The 24,921-nt window shown below is 36.6% G+C and overlaps 1 protein-coding gene across 1 annotated transcript in view; it reads left to right on the forward strand.

The window, feature by feature from the left end:
• Nucleotides 1-24,921, forward strand: part of CADPS2 (Ca++-dependent secretion activator 2) — a 645,614-nt gene that overhangs the window by 601,338 nt on the left and 19,355 nt on the right. Inside the window, exons 23-25 of the mRNA XM_012652730.1 lie at nucleotides 5,915-5,998; nucleotides 6,106-6,138; nucleotides 20,325-20,432. Coding sequence (XP_012508184.1) covers nucleotides 5,915-5,998; nucleotides 6,106-6,138; nucleotides 20,325-20,432 — 225 coding nt within the window. The remainder of the gene's footprint in view (nucleotides 1-5,914; nucleotides 5,999-6,105; nucleotides 6,139-20,324; nucleotides 20,433-24,921) is intronic.

A 24,921-nucleotide genomic window follows, 5' to 3' on the forward strand; every position in this document is an offset into this window, starting at 1 on the left:
AAAAAAATATCTACAGTCTTTTCTCAGTCTAAAACAAGAATCCTTGTATTATATATATATGGAACCTGCTGGGGGCCACATCTTTTGTCCCCAGGCTCTAGAATCCCATAGCCCACAAAATGCTAGAGTTGGAAGAGAGCCCTGAGGTCATCTAACGGGGACTTTCAAACATCTCTGTAGTGTTTATAAGATGTATATTTTATATGCATTTAAAACATTTATAAGATATATGTAATATCTTCAAGTATATCTTAGCACTGCAAAATACAGCACCAATCAAAGCAAAGCTGCTCTGATTGAGAAGGGAAAGGAAGCCTGATTACCAGAGTCCAGTTCCCTTGTTCACAGATGAGGAAACAGAGGTCCAAGGTCACAGGGTAGACACCAGCAGAGCTGCGATTTGACTCCCGTGTTCCCCGAAACTGTAATCTTTCCATAACGCCATACAGAACTCAGCAAGACCAGAGAAGAAAAGAGTGGTTGCTTCACTCCCACCCCAGAGTTTCCTCGTGTCCTCTTTATCTCTGGGTTGTACAGACCAGCCTGTGTATCCTCCTTTGACGTCTGTTCCACACAGATACACGTGCTGTGGGACCCGCTTGGGCAGGTAGCCAGGTAGGGCAACTATAAGTCAGGTCAATGACAATGGAATACATTTTATGTAGTGGTGAAGATGCTAAAGAAAAACTGGGAGGGCTGCGAGTAAGAATTGGTCAAAGCAAATGCTCAACAGAGCCAGAAATGAAAGAATGACAACTGTCATAACACACCTATTAACAGGAGCTCAGCCAATTCTAGGTATGAATTAAAAGATCATCACAATAATGTTCTACTTCCTAGAGCCTCAGTATTGCAAAAAGGGATTTAAGAAAGAATCACTTTCTCACCGAGTGTATAGATACAGATATACAGATGTATATACATATACAAACACATATATTGCTTCTTAAAACTTAGAATATTTTTTCCTGAATTTCTCTTAAGAATAAAATGAATAGAGAACAAATCTTATCTGACCACCCAGATGATATCAGTAAAATATCTCCCCAGTTCAGCCTGGTGAAATTAATTTGATTAAATTTACTCAGTTTACTTGTTTGGATCAAGACCATATATTCATAAGGCACCTGTCCAAATACAAGTGCGTGCTCAAAAGGAATAACATACACTGTTAGGATCCATTACCAGAGAGGAAATACAAAATAAAATAGTTCACTCTATTTCTGGGGGTCAGGGGAAGAGGAACAATGAAGGAAACTGGAGAATTCACTGACATCTGGGCTAGGTGTGCTGTTTAGAAAGTTGTCTTAGATCCTTTCCAGAACAAGGTATGTTACAGATAAATACATGCTGTCAAATGGCATCCATCCTTTACATAGATGTACATGATCTGGAAAGATCTTTTAGGAGGCAGTTGGAGAAGAGGATAGGAAAGAAACAATTGTATTATTAATATATTGTAACATTAACATTCAGGTTCAGGGAAGCAAATTGACTGTTTTCTTCCAGTCAATGATATTCTGGTTCCATGTGGATTTTTAACAGTAGTAATTCATCCTGATCTTAGCAAACAAAAATAAGACATCCACTAATAGATATCCTCAATTCCACTCCCCCCGCAAAAATAAAACACATCTTGTTTTTCATGATCAGTCTTACTATGGATGACTGTGTTTTCTGTGGAAGATTTTATAAACTGCAGTGTAAATAATGCAAATTGCTCATTTACTTCACAAAATGTCACAGCCAGAAAAGCAAGAACTGTGTGTTTTGAACCTATCAGTTTATATATCGCTGGAATCCTCCCCATCACTTAGAATTTATGTTTCTACCTTCCATATGAATCTTGTATCGTGTTAAAATTCAGTAAGAAGTGTAAACCCACATGCTTTGTCATACTCTTTATGTTTCCTTCTACCAGTCATTTCAGAGTGCTTTCATCTTTAATTTCCTTGAGAGCGTACATCACCAGGCAAAGACGGTAATTACCCAGACAGACTTTAGTTGTTAAATATTATTCAAACAAACCCAGTAAATGGCATCCATAATAAAGAGCAGAGAAACAGATTACAGTGTTTCATTCCTATCTGACACCACCCTCAGGAGAAGAGAGAGCACAAAGCAAACCCATAAGTATTTATATATTCCCTGAGCTGTACGGAGAAAGTTCACAGGAAGCAGCTAAAGATGCAGCAGCTAAACCCAGCATTTAACTGAATTTCTTTGGAATCTTGCTGTTTTATGCAATTAAAAACCAGATGAAAAATATATCATTACTAGTCAATCTTGTTGTTAATGGAGTTTGATTTTTAAAGTAGCTCTTCTACCATGCGTGCCTCGACAATAATCTTGCAAAGAAAACCTTCCTGTAGGAACTATGTGGCTCAGCTGGCTGATTCTGGAGGTGTAGTCACTGTACACTGCCACGTAAGCAATTAGATTCCCTGCTGTACCATGCCTCCCGGGCCACCGTTTGGGAGAGTGTTAGGGACAGGTGCAGATTGGCAGCTCTAACTACAGGAAAAGAGGAGGGGGGCAAAAATGAGAAGGCCAATGAGCATTTAGAACCTAACCCCCAACAGCAGGAACCTGACGTTAGGAACTTTTCCTGGCCAGGAGCATGCACAGAAACTGGGAGCTTATGTCCAAAGGTGACCTTTTCCCCATTAACATACATTAGCATAGTAAAAATCACACCCACAGCACCATGACAGTTTACAAATGTCATGACAACTCCTGGAAGTTAACCTATAAGGATAAAATTGGGAAGGGCCCTTAGCTCTAAGAACTCTCCACCCTTTTCCCAGAGAAATAATGAATATTCCACCATTTAGCATATCGTAAAGTGTAGACATAAAAGTAGAAGTGTGGTAAGACCCCAGCATCTTCTCCACTCGTAGAGATGGCCCCATTTCCCCTCAGGAAGTGTACTTTTGCTTTCTATTTCTATGCTGAAAAGCCTGCAATAAAAGCTGCTTCTGTGGAAGTACGAAGTGTCTGTCATCTCTCCATCACATCGGCCCTGCTTCCAATTCTTCCAAGCAAAGAGCCAAAGAACTGGGGCAACACCCCTCAAAAAAAAAAAAAACCAACCCTGACAATAGGGAAGAACCCAAGGAGAGGGTCTCCACTATTTTTGAATGCTGCAGCGTGGTCACAGCAGAGCACAGTCCACACATGGAACTTACTCAGATACAACCCAGTGCTGCTTCATACTATAAAGAGAGCACCAGCCAAGACAGGCTGCCAGATGCCACAGCAGACAGAAACTTCTGCCCTAAATTCACCCACCAGTAAGTAGGCTTCCCCAAGTGTTACTTTACCCACTCCATTTCTGCTATCCTGCAGCTCGGCTCTTGGGGCACCTCATAAATGAAGGAAAGTTACTCCGTATCCTCCAAAGTCATTCTCTCCCTCCTCCTGTTTCAGTTACACTTGCCCGTCTACACTGGCCCATAACACTTCTGCCTCATGTCATGTGCAGTGTGTTCTTATCTGTCTCTCCCACTAGTCTGTATGATCCTGAAGGGAAAGGTCCATAGCTCTTTTATTTTTGCATCTCCTATCTTAGGTGCTCAATAATAATGACTATCACAAAATGACATTTATTGAGTACTTCCTATTTGCTGGACACGTTACATGTATCATCTCATTTAAACCGTACACCTCTGTGGTGTGATGGTAAAGAACGTGGGCCCTGGAGCAAGATGCCTGTGTTCAAAGCCTTTCCCTTTCTGCCATCTAATGAAACAGGCTGGTTTCCACCAATCATCTGATTTACAGCCTCAGCTCTACTCTACCTCCGTAGAACGCTGCATAGATTTAATCGAATGAGACCCATTAGCTAAGAACCAAACTCATTATTACTCCTTATCACTAACAATCTTAAGGCAACCCCCATTAACTTGTGATTTAACATATTTAGGTGTTTAGACATAGAATGGATAGTGATATAACTAACCAGACCGATAATATTAGTATTTTACTTTTTTTAGTGTTTTGCTACCTTCTCAGTTCTTTCAGACAAATCACCTCCACTGATCTTCACACCGTCCTTGAAAGATGGGCGGGACGGCTGTCGTTTCCCCTGTTATACCGATGAGTACACTGAAGTGAGAGGAACACGATGACTTGATGTTATCTCATGGGCAGACAGTGGCGGAACTACAGCTCACACTGAAGTCTCCTAAATCCATCCGCAAGATTCTTGCCCCCACCTTGCTTTGTCCCTCAGCATCAGTCACACATGTAAGCACAGACTCACCACAAGACACCAAGAACCAGGTGCCGCGCCAGAGCCTTCGGTGGTTCAGGCCGTCTGGTAACTATAGCAATTGTCGCTTGTGGCAAATGAGATCACCCTGCACACACTTGCTCTCAAGATTTGAGTTACAAGAGATGAGGCATTTTCCACAGAGGGCCATTAAGTTTGGAATTCCCTTCCCCTGGTCTGACATAGCCCTAGAGAATTGGTCTTCTGGGCCTTTACAAACCACATCAAGTTGAGTTAGCCACTCACGATGGGTGAGAAATCCTAATGGGCAGGAGGAAAGCACTAAATTGTCTTTTAGTTGTGAGCAATTTGTAATGTTATGATTAGGATAACTACCCAGCCATCCATAATTCTCATTCTTTGTAATTTTAGTCAGCAGTCGCACGGTTTTGTTTCTGTGTTCTTACATCATGTGGCACATGATGTGATGGAGAAACCTACGGGGAAGTTTTTGTTTCTTTCGCATAAACCATTTTGCAGTAATTGATCAGCCATAGAGAAAAGATTATCTCCCATGCACGCACGATGAGTTCTCTGGCCACCAGAGACCAATAAGCTGTGTCCCTAGAACTATTATCACTTTGTTGAAGAAGCTGCTATGTGAACAAAAACCAGCCTTCGTTAATTTCCCTTTTCGTATTTAAAAAACGTTGTCAGTATTTTCCCTTTGGGAGTGTATAATTTGTCAACAGTGCATATTATTTTAGTTCTAAAGAGGAAAGATGTAGGGCAGTGTATCCTTATTAATATCTCCTTATTCATTGATCTTCATGCCAAATCTTAGTATGTTTCCACTCAGAAAAACTCTCCGTATTTTTTATTGTATTATATAGTATACTTGGGGTTTTTTTTCATTTCATTGAAATATAAATTTTTATTTTGAGACTAATTTGAATTCCACCCTCCTCCCCCACCATGCATACACAGTCTATTTAACTGATGGAGGGACTGAGGCCCGAGAAGTGCAGTGGCCAGACTGAGCCTGCATGATACCCAGCAGTGAAATCGGAACATACATTCTCGGTCTAGCGCCCTTTCCATTGTGCTCTGCAGTGTGTGTCTGTTTCCCCTCCACAACTGTTGCGTACGCTTCTGGAAGCAGGGGTGATCTTTAAGTGTCCCAATTAGAACCGCCTGGTAGATGCTTATTAACTGTCAGACTTCCTTCCATTGTCACAAGAACCCTGAATGTTACGCCTCCCTTTCATTTTCTGTTCTTTTTGTTCGACCTCCTGTGTAGATGTAGAAAAAAACCTGCAGGATGGTCATGTAATATATGATAAAGAGGAATTTGATTAAGCTTGACCATGAAGTTGAAAAATGGTTTAAGGAATAATCTCATCATGAACCTAACGTTATTTATTAATGGTTTAAATAGTCTCACATGAAAAGTGATTAGACTACTATCACACGTTATTTTTTTTAAATTATTATTTCTAGCCATGGTAAAGGAAAGAACTGTAGAGTTAGCTCATGTTCAGAGTGAAAAAGTAAACATCACGGGTTAGCCTGACCTCAGTTGTCAGTTTATTCATTGTGGATTTTTGTGCCAGGGGAAAAGCTGGTTCAGGAATCGTTTGCCCTGCTCTTAGTTTGCATGCACAATCACATTCCAAATACTCACTATAAATTGTATTATAGTTTGTTTCAGTGTTGGAAGGCGTCTTGTCTAAGCTGTCCAGGTATGATGAAGGCACTTTCTTTTCATCCATTCTGTCATTCACTGTAAGTATTTGAATGAGTTCTTTCTTGCTGTCTTTTAACTGTTGTTACAGTATTTAGGTAGCCGTTGAGAAAATAATTCTCATAATTATCTTTCTTTCCCTCTTAAGGTGAAAGCAGCTGCAAAATATGTTGATGTTCCAGTAAGTATTTTTTATATCTTTTTAAAAACTATATATAATTCTTTTTTAAAAAAAATAATTACAGTTCACCATGGGTTTATTCCACATCTTTAAACCAATGCCATTCCCTTAGGGAGTAGTTTATTTTCCTCAGGCAAGCCCTAATTCTCATAACAAGACTTGGCAAGGTTATTGCAGTGTACTTTTTTTGTTATAACTCGGAAACTCTTAAGGAGGTCACTTGATCATGAGAACATGTCACCCGAGTAGCAGAAGGAAGTCACAGCACTGGAGGATGGGATAGAAAATGCCCCACACTATTTATAGAAAAAATACTCACTTTAAATGAAAATCTTCCCTTTAATCTAAAAAATCTTCCCTTTAAATGAAAGCTCTAGCAGGTTTCTTGTAGAAGTTAAAATAACAAAGATAAACCAGTTAAATCAAAGAAATTAGTTCTCTAAATCTAAAAGTGTTATAAATCAATATTTATTTTAACATTTGATTTTTCATAGAATTCTTCATAAATAATTCAAAACCCATGAGTTTGTTCAAAAATTAAGTTGCCATGGGTGGAAATTTGGAAACTTACTCAAGCATAGTGAAAAAATTCACTTGACAAATATAACCAACAAGTTTGTGTAGCATTTTTAAGCTGATCATAATACAAAATTGGTTTTTGCTTTAAGTTCTATTATCATGTGTTTGATCAAGACATAAGGTGTTCTGTTTAATCATACATTTTGGCATATGTATCAATTTTCAAAGAATTAGAGCACAATGATAAAAACCTTAACATTTAAAACCATATGGATATAAATCATCTCTTCGTCCATCTCTGGATCACCATCATGAATGTTAGTAGTTTGAGTACTAGCAAGCTTCATTGTGTGTCATTTGTAGATGGCTCTTATTTTTAGAAAGTATAACCACATTTTGTCCCTGGCTTTATTTCTGCTGTAGTTATAAATGGACATTATAAATTAAAAAGCCCTGGACTTTTCTACCTTTGCATGTGGTTTCTTTGGAACAGGGCTTTTTAATTTATAAATGATTCCCAAAGAAGTCTTTACATCCTACTTATCTTGTACCTAGAATCAGAGAACCAGTGCTGGGCAATAAGCTGAACTAATCACATGTACAGGGTCCCATGAAGCAGCAGCACAAAAGAGAGAAAGGGAGAATTAAGGGAAGATTTTATATTTGATATCTTAAAAAGGAAGAGAGAAATAATCATGTATACATCTGAGCTTCATTGGACTTCCTAACACACATCTTATAATATAGTTTGGGTTTTTTAAATTTATAAATGGAATGTGATACCATAATCATTCATGTTCTTAATGGCTTTTGAAGTTCTTTATTTGACCCTATACTAGATACCTTTCACCCCATAGAATTTCAGAGTCGAAAGAGACAGAAAGTGGTTCATTCTGTCTTTTTCTCAGCACAGAAACCCCCTCCTCTAAAATCCCTCATGAAGATTCACTTGGGCCCTGTTTAATTATCTCAGTTGTTGTAGGCTCACCATAAAGCAGCCTATTCTTAGGTGTTATGAGCTGAAATTCTGTACTTCTGTGAATTCCACCCATTAACCCTGGTTCTGACTCCTCCTCAGCATGGCAGCTCTTCACGTGTTTGGTGATAATTATCATGCCTCCTCTTCCCAAGAGGTCTGGTGGTTAATTCACAGGCATGTATTATTGGAGGAACTCTTATTTTCTAGATTAAGCATTCTCAATTTTTTCACTAAACCCACTAATTAAACGTTTATTTAACACATAGTGAGTGCTAGATCCTGGGCATACATGATGAAAGTGTACATTTCTTGCCCTCAAGTGGTTCATAATCTGGATAAAGAGATAGGGCAGTAGACATACAACATGAACAATATTGCTGTAGCAATTGTACCCAGACTCTTTGTCATGCCAATCACTGTTTCTAGATGAATTCCAGCCTACCAATGTCACTATTAAATCAAGGCTCCCCGCCACCGCCCCCTGCCCAGCAGAACATACTATACCGTAGCTGTGGTCTGGCCATGGCAGATTACTAAGGGACGAGTTCCTCCCTCAGGTATGGACATTCTATTATTGATGCCTGTGAACATTAACCTTAAAAGTTAGGAGATCCTAGCCAGACACGGTGGCTCATGTCTGTAATCCTAGCACTTCGGAAGGCAGAGGCAAGGGGTATTGCTTGAGGCCAGGAGTTTGAGACTAGCCTAAGCAAGAGCAAGACCCTGTCTCTACAAAAAAATAGAAAAATTAGCCAGGTGTGGTGGTGCACGCCTGTAGTTCCAGCAACTCAGGAGGCTAGGATCGCTGGAATCGCAAGTAGGAGGATCGCTTGAGCCTGGGAGTTTGAGGTTGCAGTGAACTGTGAATATGCCACTGCACTCTAGCTCAGGAGACAGAGCGAGACCTTGTCATAAATAAATGAATGAACGAATGAATGAATGCTATGAGATCCTGTTGACTGTTACTCTTTTTTTTATACTCAACTCTAGCAAGTATACCTTTCTGAAGCATTGCTTGAGAGACTCATGAGAAAAAAGAGCACTGTCTCACTTTTCACAAAAATTAACTCAAAGATAAGCCCTGCGTGTACAAAACAAAACTATGAAAATTCTGGAAGCGGCCAGGCGCAGTAACTCACTCCTGCGATCCCAGCACTTTGGGAGACCAGGGTGGGAGGATCGCTTGAGGCCAAGAGTTCAGGACAAGCCTAGGCAACATAGTGAGATCCCATTTCTACAAAAAAATGTAAAAAAATACGCCTAGTGTGGTGGCAGGTGCCTATAGTCCCAGCTACTCAGGAGGCTGAGGCAGGAGGATAGAGCGAGCCCAGGAGTTTGAGGTTGCAGTGAGCTGTGATCATGCCACTGCACTGCAGCCTGGGCAACAGAGTGAGATCCTGTCTCTTGATTAATTAATTAATTAAATTTGTAGAAAAAATATGATAGAAAATATATATTACGTTGGATTTGGCAATGGGGTTTAGATATAGCCCCAAAAATGAAGCTATGGAAGAAAAAATTGATAAGTTGGACTTAAAAATTAATAAGTATACTTCTCTGCACTGATAAGAGAAAGAAAAGACAATCCACAAATGGTACAAAATACTTACAAGACACATATTTGGTAAGACTAACATCCAAAATGTTCAAAGAATTCTTAATAATAAGGAAACAGCCCAATTTTTAAAATGGGCAAAAGGATCTGAGCAGATACTGCAACAGAGAAGACACATAGGTATCGAATAAGCTTATGAAAAGCTCAATATCAACTGTCATAAGGGAAATGCAAATTTAAAAGATGAGATACCACTATACACCTATTAGAATGGCTAAAATCTAAAACAACGACAACAGCAAAATGTTGACAAGGATAAAAGCAACAGGAACTCTCGTTCATTGCTGATAGGAATGAAAAATGGTATGGCAACTTTGGAAGACTGCCAGCTTCTTAAAAAAGCTAAATATAACTTACCATGCAACCCACCAGTGGTAGTCCTTGGTATTTGTCCCACTGCCTTGCAAACATGTGTCCATACCAAAACCAACATGCAAAAGTTCGTAGCAGCTTTATGCAGAATCACCAAAATGGAAGCAACCAAAAATGTCCTTCAGTAGGTGAATGAATGACCAAGCAGTGGTCCATCCATACAATGGGATGCTATTCAGCAAAAAGGAAAGAGCTCTCAGGACACACAAAGACATGGATGAACCTTAAATGCATATTGTTAAAAGAAGCCAATTTTAAAAGGCTATGTACTGTATGATTCCATTTATATCACATTCTGTAAAAGGCAAAAGTATAAAAATCATAAACAGATTGGTGGTTACCATGAGTTCAAGGTCAGGGAGGGTTGAATGGTAAAGCACAGAGGATTTTTTTGAGCAATGAAACTATTCTGCATGATACTATTAATATAATGGTAGGTACACTGTAGATTTGTCAAAACCAAACTTTATAGCACAAAGAATGAACCTGAATATATGCAGTTATAAAAAAAATCAAGTTATCATGGAATCCCAGATGGAAAAGAAACTATAATTAAGTAACTCTGTTGCAAATGTATGAAATAACCTCACTGAAGGGGGTGGGGGGAAAATGTGCTAATCTAAGTAACTTTGGAAATGAGTGGAGTCTGTAAGAATAAAGGAAAAAAGAACTATAAATAAACATCGTACTCCAGTTGATAGAGTTTTTCTCCACAGGTAACCAGTCCTGAAACCACTATACATGTATACTGGAACTGAACAATTAAATAAATGACGATTGGTGGAAACCAAGTTTCTCACTGTTGGAGTGAGAGGTTAGAGGCCAAGGTGGGAGGATCACTTGAGGCCAGGAGTTCAAGACCAGCCTGGGCAACACAGCAAGACCCCCATCTCTACAAAAAAATTTTTTTTTTATTTAGCTGGGTGTGGCAATGTGAGACTCTTGTCCCAGCTACTTGGGAGGCTGAGGCAGGAAAATCGCTTGAGCCCTGGATTTCAAGGTTTCAGTGAGCTGTGATTGTGCCACTGCACTCCAGCCTGGGCGACAGAGTGAGACCCTCTCTAGAATAAAACTAGGAAAGTCTGAGAAACTGACATAACCAAGAGGAGTCTAAGGAAGCATAATTACTAAATGTATTAATAATATATCCTGGATGAGATCATGGAACAGAAAAAGTATATGGGCTAAAAACTAAGGAAATCTGAATAAAGGGTGAACTTCAGTTAGTACTGTATTAATATATGTTCATTAACAAAGATACTAACTTATGGTAATAATAGGGGAAATTGGCTGTGGACTATATGGTACTGTGGAATATATTGTACTATCTCCACGGTGTTTCTATAGATCTAAAATTATTCTAAAATGTTTATTAAAAGGAAAGTACATATACCTAGGACTTAATAATTGCTGAATTTTAGTTGATTCCATGTGGCTATATATCCTTGGATTAACTATATGACCTTGGGCATTACTTCACTTAAATGGCCACAGTTTAGTCATCTATAAAAGGAGTGAATAAGTTACATAACTACATTAATCCTTCTAACTGTGACATTCTTCCGCTTTGTGAATTCTTGATGTCTGTCCAGTTCCATCTAAGAGACAACAGAGCCCAAAAATGTCTCCTTGTAGATGATAAGATAAAGCATGAGAAAAAATTCTGTAGAGAAGGGGGCAATAACATTGATTCTGTAAAATGAAATTATCTATGAAATTGACATTACTAATGCAGAAAAGGAAGAATTCCTGTTCCTAGAATATACTCAATTGTCAGATATTCCTTATAATTATGGCACAGTTGAAGATGTATGAGTTAATAACAGAAAATAAGGCAAACCATTTAAATATAATGTGTTAGGAACATAGTCTTATGTATCTTTGTGATATATACTTTTCATGACACTAATAAAAGAAAAAAAATCATGCATAAGAGAAAAAAAACTTTAATATATTCCTGAACAGAAATAAATTCCAGTGTCTCATGCCTCTTGGCAAAGAAGCTGGTAAGGTTCTCCTTGGTATGTTTCTGATCAAGATGATGAGCTGTAACCTTCAGCATAGTTTGGTAGATTGCTCTTGTTTAATCAAGCCTATCCTGGACAGCAATTCTGTTGCAGCTGCACAGTTCATGGCCCCATCTGAGAACCTTGGAATGTTCATGTGGGCAAAGACCTCAGTCATTTTAAAAAATGCAAGAGCTGGACAGGATGAGTCCGTCCTGTTCAACAGTAACTTAGAAGGGAACTCAGACCTGACAGAGCTGGTATTAGATACAGGGCCAGGATGAAAATGTTCACATTAGCTTTACAGACAGGAGAACACTAGGCCAAAACCAAAAACTCAGTGGGGTTAAAGTGTTCTACTAAAATTAACCAAAAAACAATTTTTTTTGCTTACCTGTAAGATAGGTAAGATTAGCTGATAGCAATGTATGTTAAAAAGTTGCATGAAGAATCATGTGAGACAGTAATGTGGGATAGATGCTTTTTAAAAAATCGGATAGTTTGGATCTATCACAGCTGCACAACGGAGGGGTTACAAACAGGCCAGTGAGCCAGACTGCCTGTGTTTGAATCCTTGTTCCATCACTTCACCTACATCAGGGTGACCTTGGGCACCAATTTCTCTATCTGTAAAATGGAGATGTAATTATGCCTTGTATAAGCTCATTGTGACTATATTAAGCACTTTTCAAGGTTTCTACAGTGGAATTAGTGCTCAATAAATGTTAACCATTATCATACATTATTATTATTGATTACAGTAAAATCCGATGTCTAGATTCTAGAAAATAATCATTCCACTCTATACTGTATCGATCCCATCTGTATTATTGTGGACAAATCACATTTGTATTCTTTTAAGAGGACACATTCTTTTTACCTCCTCCGATAGAAAAGAGCCAGGGTAATTAAGGGGATCTGGAAATAATGGCTTATGAATAAAAAAAGGAAATCCATTATCCTGGAAGGAGGAAAAAACTTAAGAGGTAAGATAGCACTGTTTAATATGTAAAGCGTTCCCATTTAAATAAAGGAACAGCCTAAATCTGCATCAGTCAAGAGAATAGAACCAGGAACAGTAACTAAAAACTAGTGGGAGACAGAAATGAAACCAGGGTAAGGAAAAACTTTTAAAAAAATTAAAGTTGCTCAAGCAAGATGATACAGTAAAAGCTACACCACTATTTGCCACATGTCGTACTGAAGATTTCTGTATTATGTAGGAAATATGACCAGATGGCATTAAAGGTCTTTTCCAACTCTAATTCTGGAATTTTGTGCTAGAGGTCATATTAGTTACGGGGCATTTGCGAGTGTAGTGGGTGGTGTGTGTGTAAGCCTAGTGAAAGTGCTCTTGTTAACATTATCACACAAACACGTTGCCTGTGATTGCTGTGCTAGCCACTGAGGTGACACAGCTAAAGAGATGTGGAGGACGTGATAAGGATTACTGTGGCCAAGAAAAGACCAAGAACAAAGGAGGAGGAAGGGAGGAACTGTCCCCATTCACTGGCTTCATGGTGCTGGTACCCGATCCTGGTTGTCTGTCCTAAGAAGATGGAGATGGCTGATCTTTCTCTTATCTTCATAAGTAATTCTATCAAATATTTTCTCTTCTTTATAATCCTTGTGGCTTGAACCCACCTTTATACTGTACAGACTTGATGGGGAGTCCAGGATCTGAGTTCAGGTTCCACCTCTGCTCCTTTCTACCTGTCTGATCTGTGGGCTTCCATTTTCCACCTGTGCAGTGAGGATAATAGTATCATCGCTGTGCTGTCTCCCTCACCAGGTTCTTATGAGAATTCAGTGAACATATCGACATGAACGTGCTTTGTAAATGTAAAGCACTATTGAAATAAAGGGGATTATCGTTTCTACCTGGAATGATGCTTCCTGCTCCCATGCATTCCTCTGCAGTGCCCACACCCTGCTTCAGAATATGACCAGTTTCCAAAAGGAAAATCAGTTGCCTTTTGCAACATGAAAAATACTACATTTTTTTCATTTGTTTTCCTTTTGTTTTAGAATAGTAAGCACCATGTATATATATGTCACTGATGACTTTTAAGGTATAATCGGTCAATTCAGTGACGATCGTATTATCCCTTTTTTCTTCCTTTGTTTACTGGCTCCTGATATTGTTTCTTACTTAGATAAGGCCACCTGAATACTCAGTGATTTACGTCAGAATGAGAGCCAGGCAGGACTTGGGGAATGGAGCTCCTGCCCTCTGGGATGTACTCACGTGGAGAGAGAGATGTGCTCCAGGACCACATAGCGAGTGCCACTGTTAGAGAAGCAGAGGATGCTGCACATTGTGCTTCCCAGATGAATGTTTTGCTTCTCTCATCTTTATGCCTTTGTTTTTTTGCCTGTCTGGTTCTTCTCTCTCATGTAAGGTAAATCCATGGAATGCCTCTGGCATTCTAGCACCCTCAGGCCTCCCTTAAGCCAAAATCCAAAAGGTTCCACATTGGGCTGAGTAAATCAATCCCAGACCATCTAAACTTCAAAAGCTAAAAATGAAATCATACCTGCAGCATTTTCATTTCACTTCTTCAAGTCCTCCTGTAGTGTTTTACAACTGACACCAGAACCATGTAGGTAGATGAGGGAAAGGCTAGTGAATGTCACTGTAAACAGAGATTTAATACCTTCGTCGTCATTACGATCATTACACAAAGCTTGTATGTGGTGTACATACTCCTTGTTTGGTGCTACTGTATCAGCAGCTCTTCTTCTAAACTCTGAGATGTTAGTGATCCTTCTTATAGATCAGCAATAGCAAGAAAGATACTAGATGCTCATAGTCTCAAATGGGGAAGGCATAGTAAACCCATAAATCTCAGGCAGTTAAGCTGCCTCCTTTCTTTGAATATTTCAGGCTAATATCTTAAACTATCATTCCTTTTAATATTTAAAATAAAAATAAAACACTATTCCTTTTAATATTTAAAATAAACTTCTCCTTGAAAAGATTATCCCCAGTGATACAATGAAAATATTTGAACATACTAATGATTACATCAAGTGTTTCTAGACCTATGAATATATGAATTATGTCACTACTTAGAGGAAATAGTATGGAGCATCCATGTGAATGTTAATAAAAACAATATGAATACCTAAGTTATAGGAGCATTAATTATAGTATATTTTTATACTATAATTATAGCACTGTAGTAGGATTCTGTTTTTTACCTATTATACTCAGGGAACAGATACAAGACCCTTATCCGGAGCAAAAACTCTGGAATAATGGAACAGTCCCTTAGAAATACGGGACAAATGAAATATACATACTTAAAAGTGCATGTTACATGCTGCAAGCCTAAAAATGTTTTCAGAAGGATGTGGGTGCCATTATCTTTAATTCAGAATTTTTTCTTCCAATATGGAGTAAAAGTACCTAAATAATAATATTAATTAATGTAATTTTGAAAACTGCTAAATTTAACAAAAAGGACGGTGCCTCTGGCTTCATTCTTGAAATAATAGTTTGGAATTTTTCTAAATAACAATGAGAATTTTTTCATGGTTTTAAAAAATTATTATTAAAAAATTGGAAAAGTTTATATCTGTGTGACATTTTCATTGTTTAAATTTCTTCTCTTCTGCCCTTTTTTAGGAACTATTTCTCTTCCCATCAGGCTTATATAATATTTAAGTTTGCATAGATCTAGTTTGAAGGTTTCAGCTCTGTGTATTTCCTTTTGGTTTTCTGGGTGGATGCAATATAATAATTCTACTTTGTAAAAAACTTGGTAAAATATATATCATATTAATGTATAATAATTCTACTTTATAGAATATAATATAATTCTACTTTGTAGAAAACTTGGTAAAATATATTTGCTGTTTTTACAACATAACCATCATGATTATACACAAACCTTCTATATTTTAAGTATTTGAGAAGATATAACTTATTTAAACTCCAAATGCTTTTGAAAAGTTTCAGAACATTTTTACTCAGATACAAAAATATAAAAATTGATGTATAAATGCCAAAGTAATAAAGGATATGTTAAATAGTAAAAGAAAAATATTGTGTTTCACAATACCTAGGATAAATTATATGTTGGTAGAACTATGTTCTATGATAAGTTATAAACTGTTACTAAACCGTAAATGCCAGAGTTGAAATATAAATTGTTCCTACTACAATTTCAAATTTAGACGACACGCTATTATCTTATACTTAAAAGATCCATTTTTTTTCCCCAATGGTAATGAATGACCAGACACAAGTATTTCATTTATGAAGCATGCAGATTATCATAAATCAGTATATCACAATTCCACTCTTGATTATTTATTCAAGGCAAGCTTTTCTAGGTTATGAGAAGTGCACTTTTAAATTAAGTCAATTACACCATAGCTTCTAGTTAATCTTTGAGACTGGAACAGTATATTTAAAAATTTGTCTCCTTGTTAAATAGGCACCATGACAGTGTTTGCGTAGTGTATTGTTAACCTCCCGTGGAAGGTTAAGCGGCTTCTTCTGTATCTAAATCTGTTGCTGTGAAAAATGACTGTGGCGTTGCACCCACCTACCCGTCAATAGGGAAAGCGAAGACTTGCACCTGTGGGATTAGGCATAGCAGCAGGAAGTAAGAGCGTTTGCAGCATATAATTAACCAGGATTTTTTTTCTTCTTTTTTTTTTTTAAACAGCATGTTCATCTTGCTAGGTTAACTAGTGATTAACGCTTGAAAAAAATTTGCTGGAGTCTGCATCCTTTTCTCAAACTCATTCACTCACTGATGTATTCAATTACTTACACAACCAATACAAGGAGGAACTCAGCTCAAAATACTTCATTTCTTTCTATAATTATTGATTTCTTTATACTCATGGGGGAATTTTTTAGATTTTTTTTGTGCCTTTGCTATAACTTTGGTAGCCAAATTCTGTTATTTTCTGAATCAGATTAAAAGCAATTTAGGAACTTCATTTAAAGATTGCTACCTTAAAAAACACAGGGAAGTTAGTGAATTAAGAAACTCAGACGTTAAATGAGAGTATGAAAAAAATCCTTCACTTATTCTAAATGGTATTTAAGACGTAGTTTGCTTGCTATGTGGTTTTTAATTGTCATTTTCTCCTATTCATTTAAAAAACTAATTTTTAGAAAACTATGATTTAATTACCAATTGAGAAAAGATTTCTAAATATAGCTCTTTAAAACACAATATTCTTCATAAAAACTCATCCCAAAAATCCACAGTTGAAGTTTAAAAGGCTACTCCTTTGGTAAAGTTGGTAGACACCCACTTGAATCAGAATCTGTAGCTGTAGTCTGTCTCTGCAATGAAATCGCATGCATTCTTTTCATTTACATGCCAAAAGAACCACAAAAATTTAACAGTATACTTAGTTTTTTTTTTTTAACTAAACTTCATTTCCTAATAAGATAACATTTAATAATGGAATTCAATGCAGTGACTTTCAAAGTATGTAAATTTTACTGCCATGAAACAAGAGTCTGAGCACAAAGGAGCACTGAACCGGTGATAATGTCTTCTATCCAAACAAATTTGTACTGTATGTAGAAACTGTTTAAAAGGAAAATTACATCTTTTTCAGCAATTTATCAGAGATAATTACACTTCATACACCAAATGAAAGATAAAGTGTTTTAAAGAACTCTAATTCTAATTGGTAAATGTCACCAGCTGTTGCAGTTACTCTTACTTGTGTATATTCTTTTAATGATTATAGTCTCATGCCACAAGCTACATGAAAATATATTCACTAGGTGTGAAATTCCCATATGTCACACTTTCAAGAATAGGTAAACAGCTCAAAGATAAAGGAAGAAATAATGCCAATGAGGAAGGTAAGAATCCTAGGTTTGTTTTCCAGGAAAGTGGATATTACTTTGCCAAAGGGGAGAAAATGCAATTTCAGAAAGAAAAAGAAAGAAACGATTTGTTAAAACAAACTTTTAAATGAGCTTTACCTCATACTTCAACCAGAGATTCTTATTTCCTTAGAAAGTTTGAAACTATCTCAACTTATAGATTTCAGCATTAAATCCTTTGGATCTGCCAATAGGGAACAGCATTTAGTTTTCTTTTAGGCTTAAACTGTAAATTATTTGTTAGTGTGAGATGGTGAAAGATAAATTCTTCCTGGACAGTGTTTCATGATGTCTAATGTTATCTGGTAAGTGACCAAGGAAATAGAAATTACCGTGTTGTCTATGGTGAATGTTTAAAGTCATTATCCAGTCTTCCTGGCCGTAACTAACTTTCCGTTGAGTCTGATGGGTCTACAGATTGACTGGATTAAACTTCTAAGCATAGTTTTTCTTGGAAAGGCGGAAACAAAAATGGGGTTGGGGTGGGGAGAGATGGTAGAGAAGGTAAGCCTCTCATTTGTGTTCTTCAACTCCCAGTTTAACTGAGCTGTGCCCAACTGCCTTGGTGTTATGCATGTTACAGCATCCCATTTCCAGGCACCTATCTGAAACTCAGCTGCTGAGCTAACTTGCTATTATGTGTAGAAAACTGTTCTCATGCCATTTTTCATTCTGTGGCAGTATGTTTTCTGAATGTTCTCACTTTCAGTGTTTTGACAAAGTTTGAGAGGCAAAGAGAAAAATACGTGGCTTATGAGTGAGTTGTCCTCAGGTATTAATAGTAGGAATCTTTGTGCAAAGTACCTTGCCTCTTCACTGGAAAAACTAATGTATAAAACCCCCACCCCAAAAAAGAAAATACTCTAGGTTTGTATTGATTATTCCTTGTAATTGTTGAAACTTTCAAACATTGCTTATGAGAATTATGCAGAAAAATAGTGAAGGAATTAATTTGCTAAGTTACCTCTCTTGGGTTTGAAATGTATTACTTACGTTGTATATCAATGCTCTTGAAGGGGAGACCAGTGAAGACATTTATATAGTTATTTCAAATTATAACTACTTGTGTTATATCAGAGTTATGTTGAAAACATCCTTGAATTTATGTGATCTATATTTTCTCTTAGGTTAAATATAAGAGCCGTAAGAAATTACAGTGATTCTTACTGCACAGAAATAACTTTGTTACCGAAAAAAAAAATATTAAATGTTATAAATGGAATAAATAAGATATACTCATTGCCTATATTATGTATTAGTTAATAAATGGGCAAGTTTAGTGTGATATATAAAATATATCACCCCTCAAAAAACTAGCAAGAACTTTTTTCTATTTTTTTTTTTTTTAGAGGCAGGGTCTTGCTCTGTTGCCCAGGTTGGAGTGCAGTGGCATGATTACATCTCACTACAGCCTCAGGCTCCTGGGCTCAAGCAATCCTCCTGCCTCAGCTTCCCAAGGAGCTGGGACTATAGGCAGACACCACTGGAGTCAGCTAATTTTTCTCAGTTATTTTTTTGTAGAGATAGGGTCTCACTATGTTGCCCATAGGCTGGTCTTGAACTCCTGGCCTCAAGCGATCCACTCACCTCAGCCTCCCAAAGTGCTGGGATTACAGACATGAGCTGCCACACCCAGTTTCTATCTTTTATTTAAGAAGAAGATGCTACCACTGTGCTAGCATCACTCAGATGTACACCTCGAGTTATTTTTCCAGCAGTAGTAATGGTTAAATGATTCATATCCTCTTTTACCTAATTTTCTTACAATATTTACTTTTGCAAATGAGTCTGTTGACAAAGGTTATAAGTACGTTCTGTGGACATGAAATGATGCAAAGCTAACAGACTTATTTGGGCATCAGTTTTACAATTTTATTCTTCTTACTGTCAAACTCTAATCAAATAACTAAGTACAGATTATTAATCAAGCCCAGGTGTAGATGACACAAATGAGCATTTTCATTAACTAGCCCAGCTAGTTAATGAAAGAATAAAACATAAATCAAGAATGAAAATTCTTTAGCAGCCATTCAGGCTTTTGTCCCTCCCGAGTAGTGATTTTGTAGAGTCTACAGCAAGGAAAAGTTATATTATCTACTCTAGCTCCTCTGCCATTAGAAGACACCACATGTTAGAGAGCTTTGGAAGGTTATCTAATTCACATCTTTGGCTCTATATAGGAAGCTGGTTCATTGATATTGCATTTCTAAACTAATTTATTGAGACGATATTGGTAAATATTGAGCAGCAACAATGGATAATCCACAAAATATTTTGTTTTACTTTGTAATGTATTAAATCTCTTTCCCCAATATCTTCCTAATAATATATTACTCAGCTTAATAAGAAAACTTAGTTTGTAATCCTTGAACACCTATAATAGTCAAAGGAGGCACCCCAAGGAAAATTAACATTTTTTAATAGTATATAGATAAACCTGCCAGAAATAATGAAAAGTAAATTGTATTTTGAATTAGGAAATGATAGTTGCATGTGGAAAAGTTTTGGGAAAAATTTATGCACTTATACTGCTTGACATATTGACCTTTTAGGATAGCCATTTTTAAAAATATATATATATACGTCCAGGCTTACAACACTGTATTTTTAATTATTTTAAAATAATGAACAACTATGACCTCAAGTTGTGAGCATCAGTAATAAATTGTTTTATTTACTTTAATTATGGAATTTATTGAAAGTGCTCACTATTGATTGGTCTTGAGCATATTTTACTGATATAAACTTAATTTTCAGGGTACGAATAAGAATTTCATAACTGAAACCTGATGTTGCTTTATTCCTCCTGCTTTTCCCTCACAACAGAAACCAGGAATGGATCTGGCAGACACTTATATTATGTTTGTTCGACAAAACCAGGATATTCTTCGAGAAAAGGTCAATGAGGAAATGTATATAGAAAAGTTGTTTGATGTAAGTAGCTACCCTTGCAAGGCATGCTGGCGTTATAGATACAATGCAAAGAGAAAAGTGGCATTTTGATGGTATGTTTCTAAAACACACTCTCCTTTTTTGATCCTTTTTCTGTGCAGCTAATATAGTTGATAATCTTTATATTTCCTTGACTACTGAGGAAAGCCTTAATTAGATTCTTTTTTTACATGAAAACTGTCACCATTAGAATGAAAGTCTCAAAAACCTTCTGAGGTTAGTTTTAACAAGCAAGACGATAATCATTTTAACTTTGTGTTCAGCATCATTTCCTGTGCCTTATGTAACATTCTGTAAACACAGTCATGTTGTAGTAAATGTGGTCCTCACTGCTATTAATATGAAAGTTTTTCTTTTAAATCAATATAATATTCTTCAGTTAAACAAAGAAATAAGCTTCTGTAAAGCCAATATCTGCCACTCTACTGTTGAACATTTAACACATTGACTTCATTTAACACACTGACTGAACACTAGAAAAAGAATTTTTTCCTTGGGGCCAAGGCATTTTATTATGAAAATAGAATAGAAACTTCAAAAACAAAACAATGCTTTCTAATTGAATGAAAAATTTGTTATTTTTTATTGTTTGCGTGAGTTATGTGCATCTTAAAAAACAGTTCTCATGGCTCCTAAGGTAAAGAGACGTGTGAGTTACATATGCTTCACAAGGCCCCAGGCCTTGAGTTAAATACAACTAGCATGAGTTAAATACAACTCATATAGCAGTGAATGTGTTAAAGTACTGTGTGTGCTAGAAGATAAAATATTACAGTTTTATCAGTACTGAGGTCTTCATTTGGGCATGACAACTCCTAGAAATGGGGGATTGTGGTTTTAGATACCATGATCATCAAGTTCCATTTATTGAGTGTATGTAAAGGAGACCAAGAGAGCAGTCAATTTAAATAACAATGCTGTCATTCATTTGTAATTATTTAACACCCAGTTCAAAGGAAATGGTACTTTGCTTATGACATAACTTTGCATAATTCACCACAATGCTGATTCTGAAATGTAATATTGGCTTTGAAGTGTATTTATTTATGTACATCTTCTCTGCATTTTAGAAATGCTTTTCTGGCAGTTTCATTTAATTATGCAAGTTACTGCAAATGTTTTCATAACAGCAATTCACGGGCTTCATGGTGACACTTCAGCTGTGGCAGTTACAGAAGGTCCCGCTACGTCATCATCTCCGCCATGGTCTGTCGTGTCAGTGTTCACCGTTTGTTAGATTGGGTGGCCAAAATGAATCTTATCTTTCATACTTTATGTTTTTAGCCTCTACCCAGGCCATTTTACAATAAAAGTATCATCTGTTTTAATAAGCTAAGTGTTAATATGTGTGAAAAAAATGATTTCCTAAAAGCTTTGATGCCCTGCAGGGGTAGAAAAATTATCATCCATCCAGCTGGCTCTTTTACAAAATACTGAAACCATATTAGCAACTTCTGCTTCTGTTTGGTATTGCTCTGAATTTACAAGCATATGTTTCTTATCCAAGTTCTCTTTTACTTTTTTTGCTTATGTGGTGATTTTCAAAAATGTTGAACAGAAAAGGAAAGTTGAGTTGATGTTAGTTTTTACCATTATGCTTCTTCTTAGAATAGCTAAAGCACATATTCTATGGTGAAAAAAGTTAGAGCCATTCTGGAAATATACCATCATAGATAGATTTGTTGGGTGTGTGTATGTGTGTATACACTTTATACACTTTCTTAACATCTTCGATTTTTCTGTCTTGGTGACCTATTTGCTGCAAAGCTTAAAGCATTCTTGCCATCAGTTCATACCAAAGCTAGAATTTTTTTCTCCTCGAAGATATTCCCCACTTTCAACTCCTCTTCATTCACTGAACTTCTTTGGAAGACTCTCTGTGTGGCAACAATAATAAACAGAGCTCTCTAACGTGGATCCAAGGAGGCTGACATTAAAATAATGCACTACTTTAAATGTCCTGGTTATGTATACTTTCATTTTGATACCTAAGCACCTGACATGGTTGTGGGTCTGCTTCTAAAAGGAACCCTTGATGCAACCATTCTGTTTTGGTTGTGAAGGTTTTGTCATTATGCATATCCCTGGTATAATATTGGACTTGTTATTTGTAAAATACCTGTAATGTTCTTAAACATTCTAATATTTTTAAGTTGCACATTTTTATTACTTTAATTAAAAATAAAAATACACCCTAATACTTTTGATATGTCATCAAGAATAAAATGTATGAGGAATACTAAGAGCCCCTAATTAGCCAAGACTGAATTTGTCTCAATTACAGTTAGAAAATGAGAGGTTATCAAGAATGTGTTGAAAGGTAAAGTGGGATATGTATCTTAAGCAACAGATCATTACTGAGAGACATTATATAATTATTGGAAATCTACTTGGCTGGAGCTTAAAATAATATTGTTAGGTGTCAAGAAACAGTTGAAAATAATGACCCTATAAATACTGTTAGCAACCTTAGCCTATTACAGATAAAAGATTGAAGAGAACAATTTTATTCAGGCATCATGACAAACTTTTGCTATTCCAATTAGAGTACTTTCTATGTAAGTAAGTAAATGGATCCTGCTAACTTCAGTTGCAGGTGAAAATACACATACACACATGTGCACACACATTACAGTGAGTTAGCGCTTAGTGGTGTTAACCAACCCAGACAAGAGAATGAGCATTACAGGTTTTTGTCATGCAATACGAGGACTTAACTCTTTAAGAAATCCATTTAATTTTGGAAATACCACATACAACACTATTTTTATATAAAACAACTAGTCTGTAAAACAGGTATTCATCCTGCCCCCAACACTTTATAAAATGTGTTTTACTGACTTATCTTCTTTCTAGATGATTTCCTACCCATGGGAAAGGCTATCAAAAAGTTTGTGGAACTTTCTATGAGAGTGATAACTAATTACTTTTGGTATCCTTGACCTCTAAAACTTTTCGATCAGCTAAAAATCTTAATTATTCCTGATTTGTGTTTTGAAATACTCCAAAGTTCAGTAAGTAATTGTATCACTGACTAAGACCAATAAAATGGCCATTGCCCTGAATTTGTGCCTGTTGTTTTGGGACACCTAGGAATGAGAATGTTCCCTCCAAGAGTTGTCAGTATAGAGTATACACAGCCATATACCATGACAAAATCTGCTTCCAGAGCATCTTGCCCTGCTATTATTATTGTTCTAGTCTCCATGGATAAGTTATTTTGTTTCCTAACCTCAAAGTATTAAAGAGGTAAAGTATTAAAATCTGTATTATCTTAAAAGGCATATATGGGATAATCCCAGACTTTTACATCAAATCTTGAAATATGAAAATTAAAAGTACCCTTCAAAGTTCAGAAAAGCTAATATTAGAACAAATATAAAGGCATTCTATTTACCTCATAAGTGGTTAAACTTATGAAACACTTTTTGCTTGAAAGAGAAATAACTTCAAAAAAGTATAAATAAATGATGGCAGCTCCATGCTATTAACAGAGAGAACTGGGTTTATTTAAGATACATTTCTATTCTTTTCAAAATATCAAAATAATAGTAGCCATAGCTATCACCACTGCCATTCTCTGAGCACCTCCAAGTGCCAGGAAACTTGCGAGGTGCTTTACCTGTATCGTTTCCAGCCTTCTGGGCTAGATGCCATCATCCTTATTATTTCCTTATTTTTAGGTTAAGGAATCTCCCACTCAGAGATCAGTGACTTGTGACATGTTGAGTTAAACTTTGAAACTGTGTCTCTGCAGTTTCAAAATCCGTGCTCTTTTGACCTTACCTCAGACTTACAAAATTTGAAATGATAAAATAGTGTTACAGGAAGAACATTGGACTGCAAAGCCAGAAAGCCTAGTTCCAACCACAGTTTTGCCCGTAATTGTCTGGGTGAGCTTGAAAAATTTATGTCATCTTTTTAAGACTGAGTTTAGGTAGCATGTATAAACTGAAGATGTTGATCTAGAACTCCAGATGAGTTCTGAAACCCTTCCAGATTTTAAACTAATGATTTTTTTAGCTTTAATTTTAGCAATGATGACAGAAATTACTGGGTCAGTTACATTATGAGTCTTGCACCCTAGAGTAGCAATTCTTAAGTTCTTATGTGATAGCCAGGTGAAAGCAAAGTGTCCCACCTAGGAAGCAACAGCAAGTGCAGTAGATAAATTGAAAAGAGAGTCTATGTAAAAGAATAGCTATGCCACATGACATTCGTGTATGTACCACCACGATTCTGAAACCCAAATTTAGAAAAACAGTTGGAACTCATGTAGTGGGTATTCATGCTAAGTGTTTTCAGGTGACCAGGATACTGTAAACAGAGGCTATCTCTGCCTCTCAAGTGGTCATTGAGATACATGCTGAGTTTAAAGTCTACATGTTACATTCTTTTCCAATTAAAAAAAGTGGTTTATTGGGCCAGGGAAATCTGAAGAAGGTTCTCATGTAGTAGGAAAGACTATGGA

This window comes from Propithecus coquereli, unplaced genomic scaffold, assembly GCF_000956105.1.
Source record: "Propithecus coquereli isolate 6110/MARCELLA unplaced genomic scaffold, Pcoq_1.0 Scaffold4, whole genome shotgun sequence".
Taxonomy (NCBI): Eukaryota; Metazoa; Chordata; class Mammalia; order Primates; family Indriidae; genus Propithecus; species Propithecus coquereli.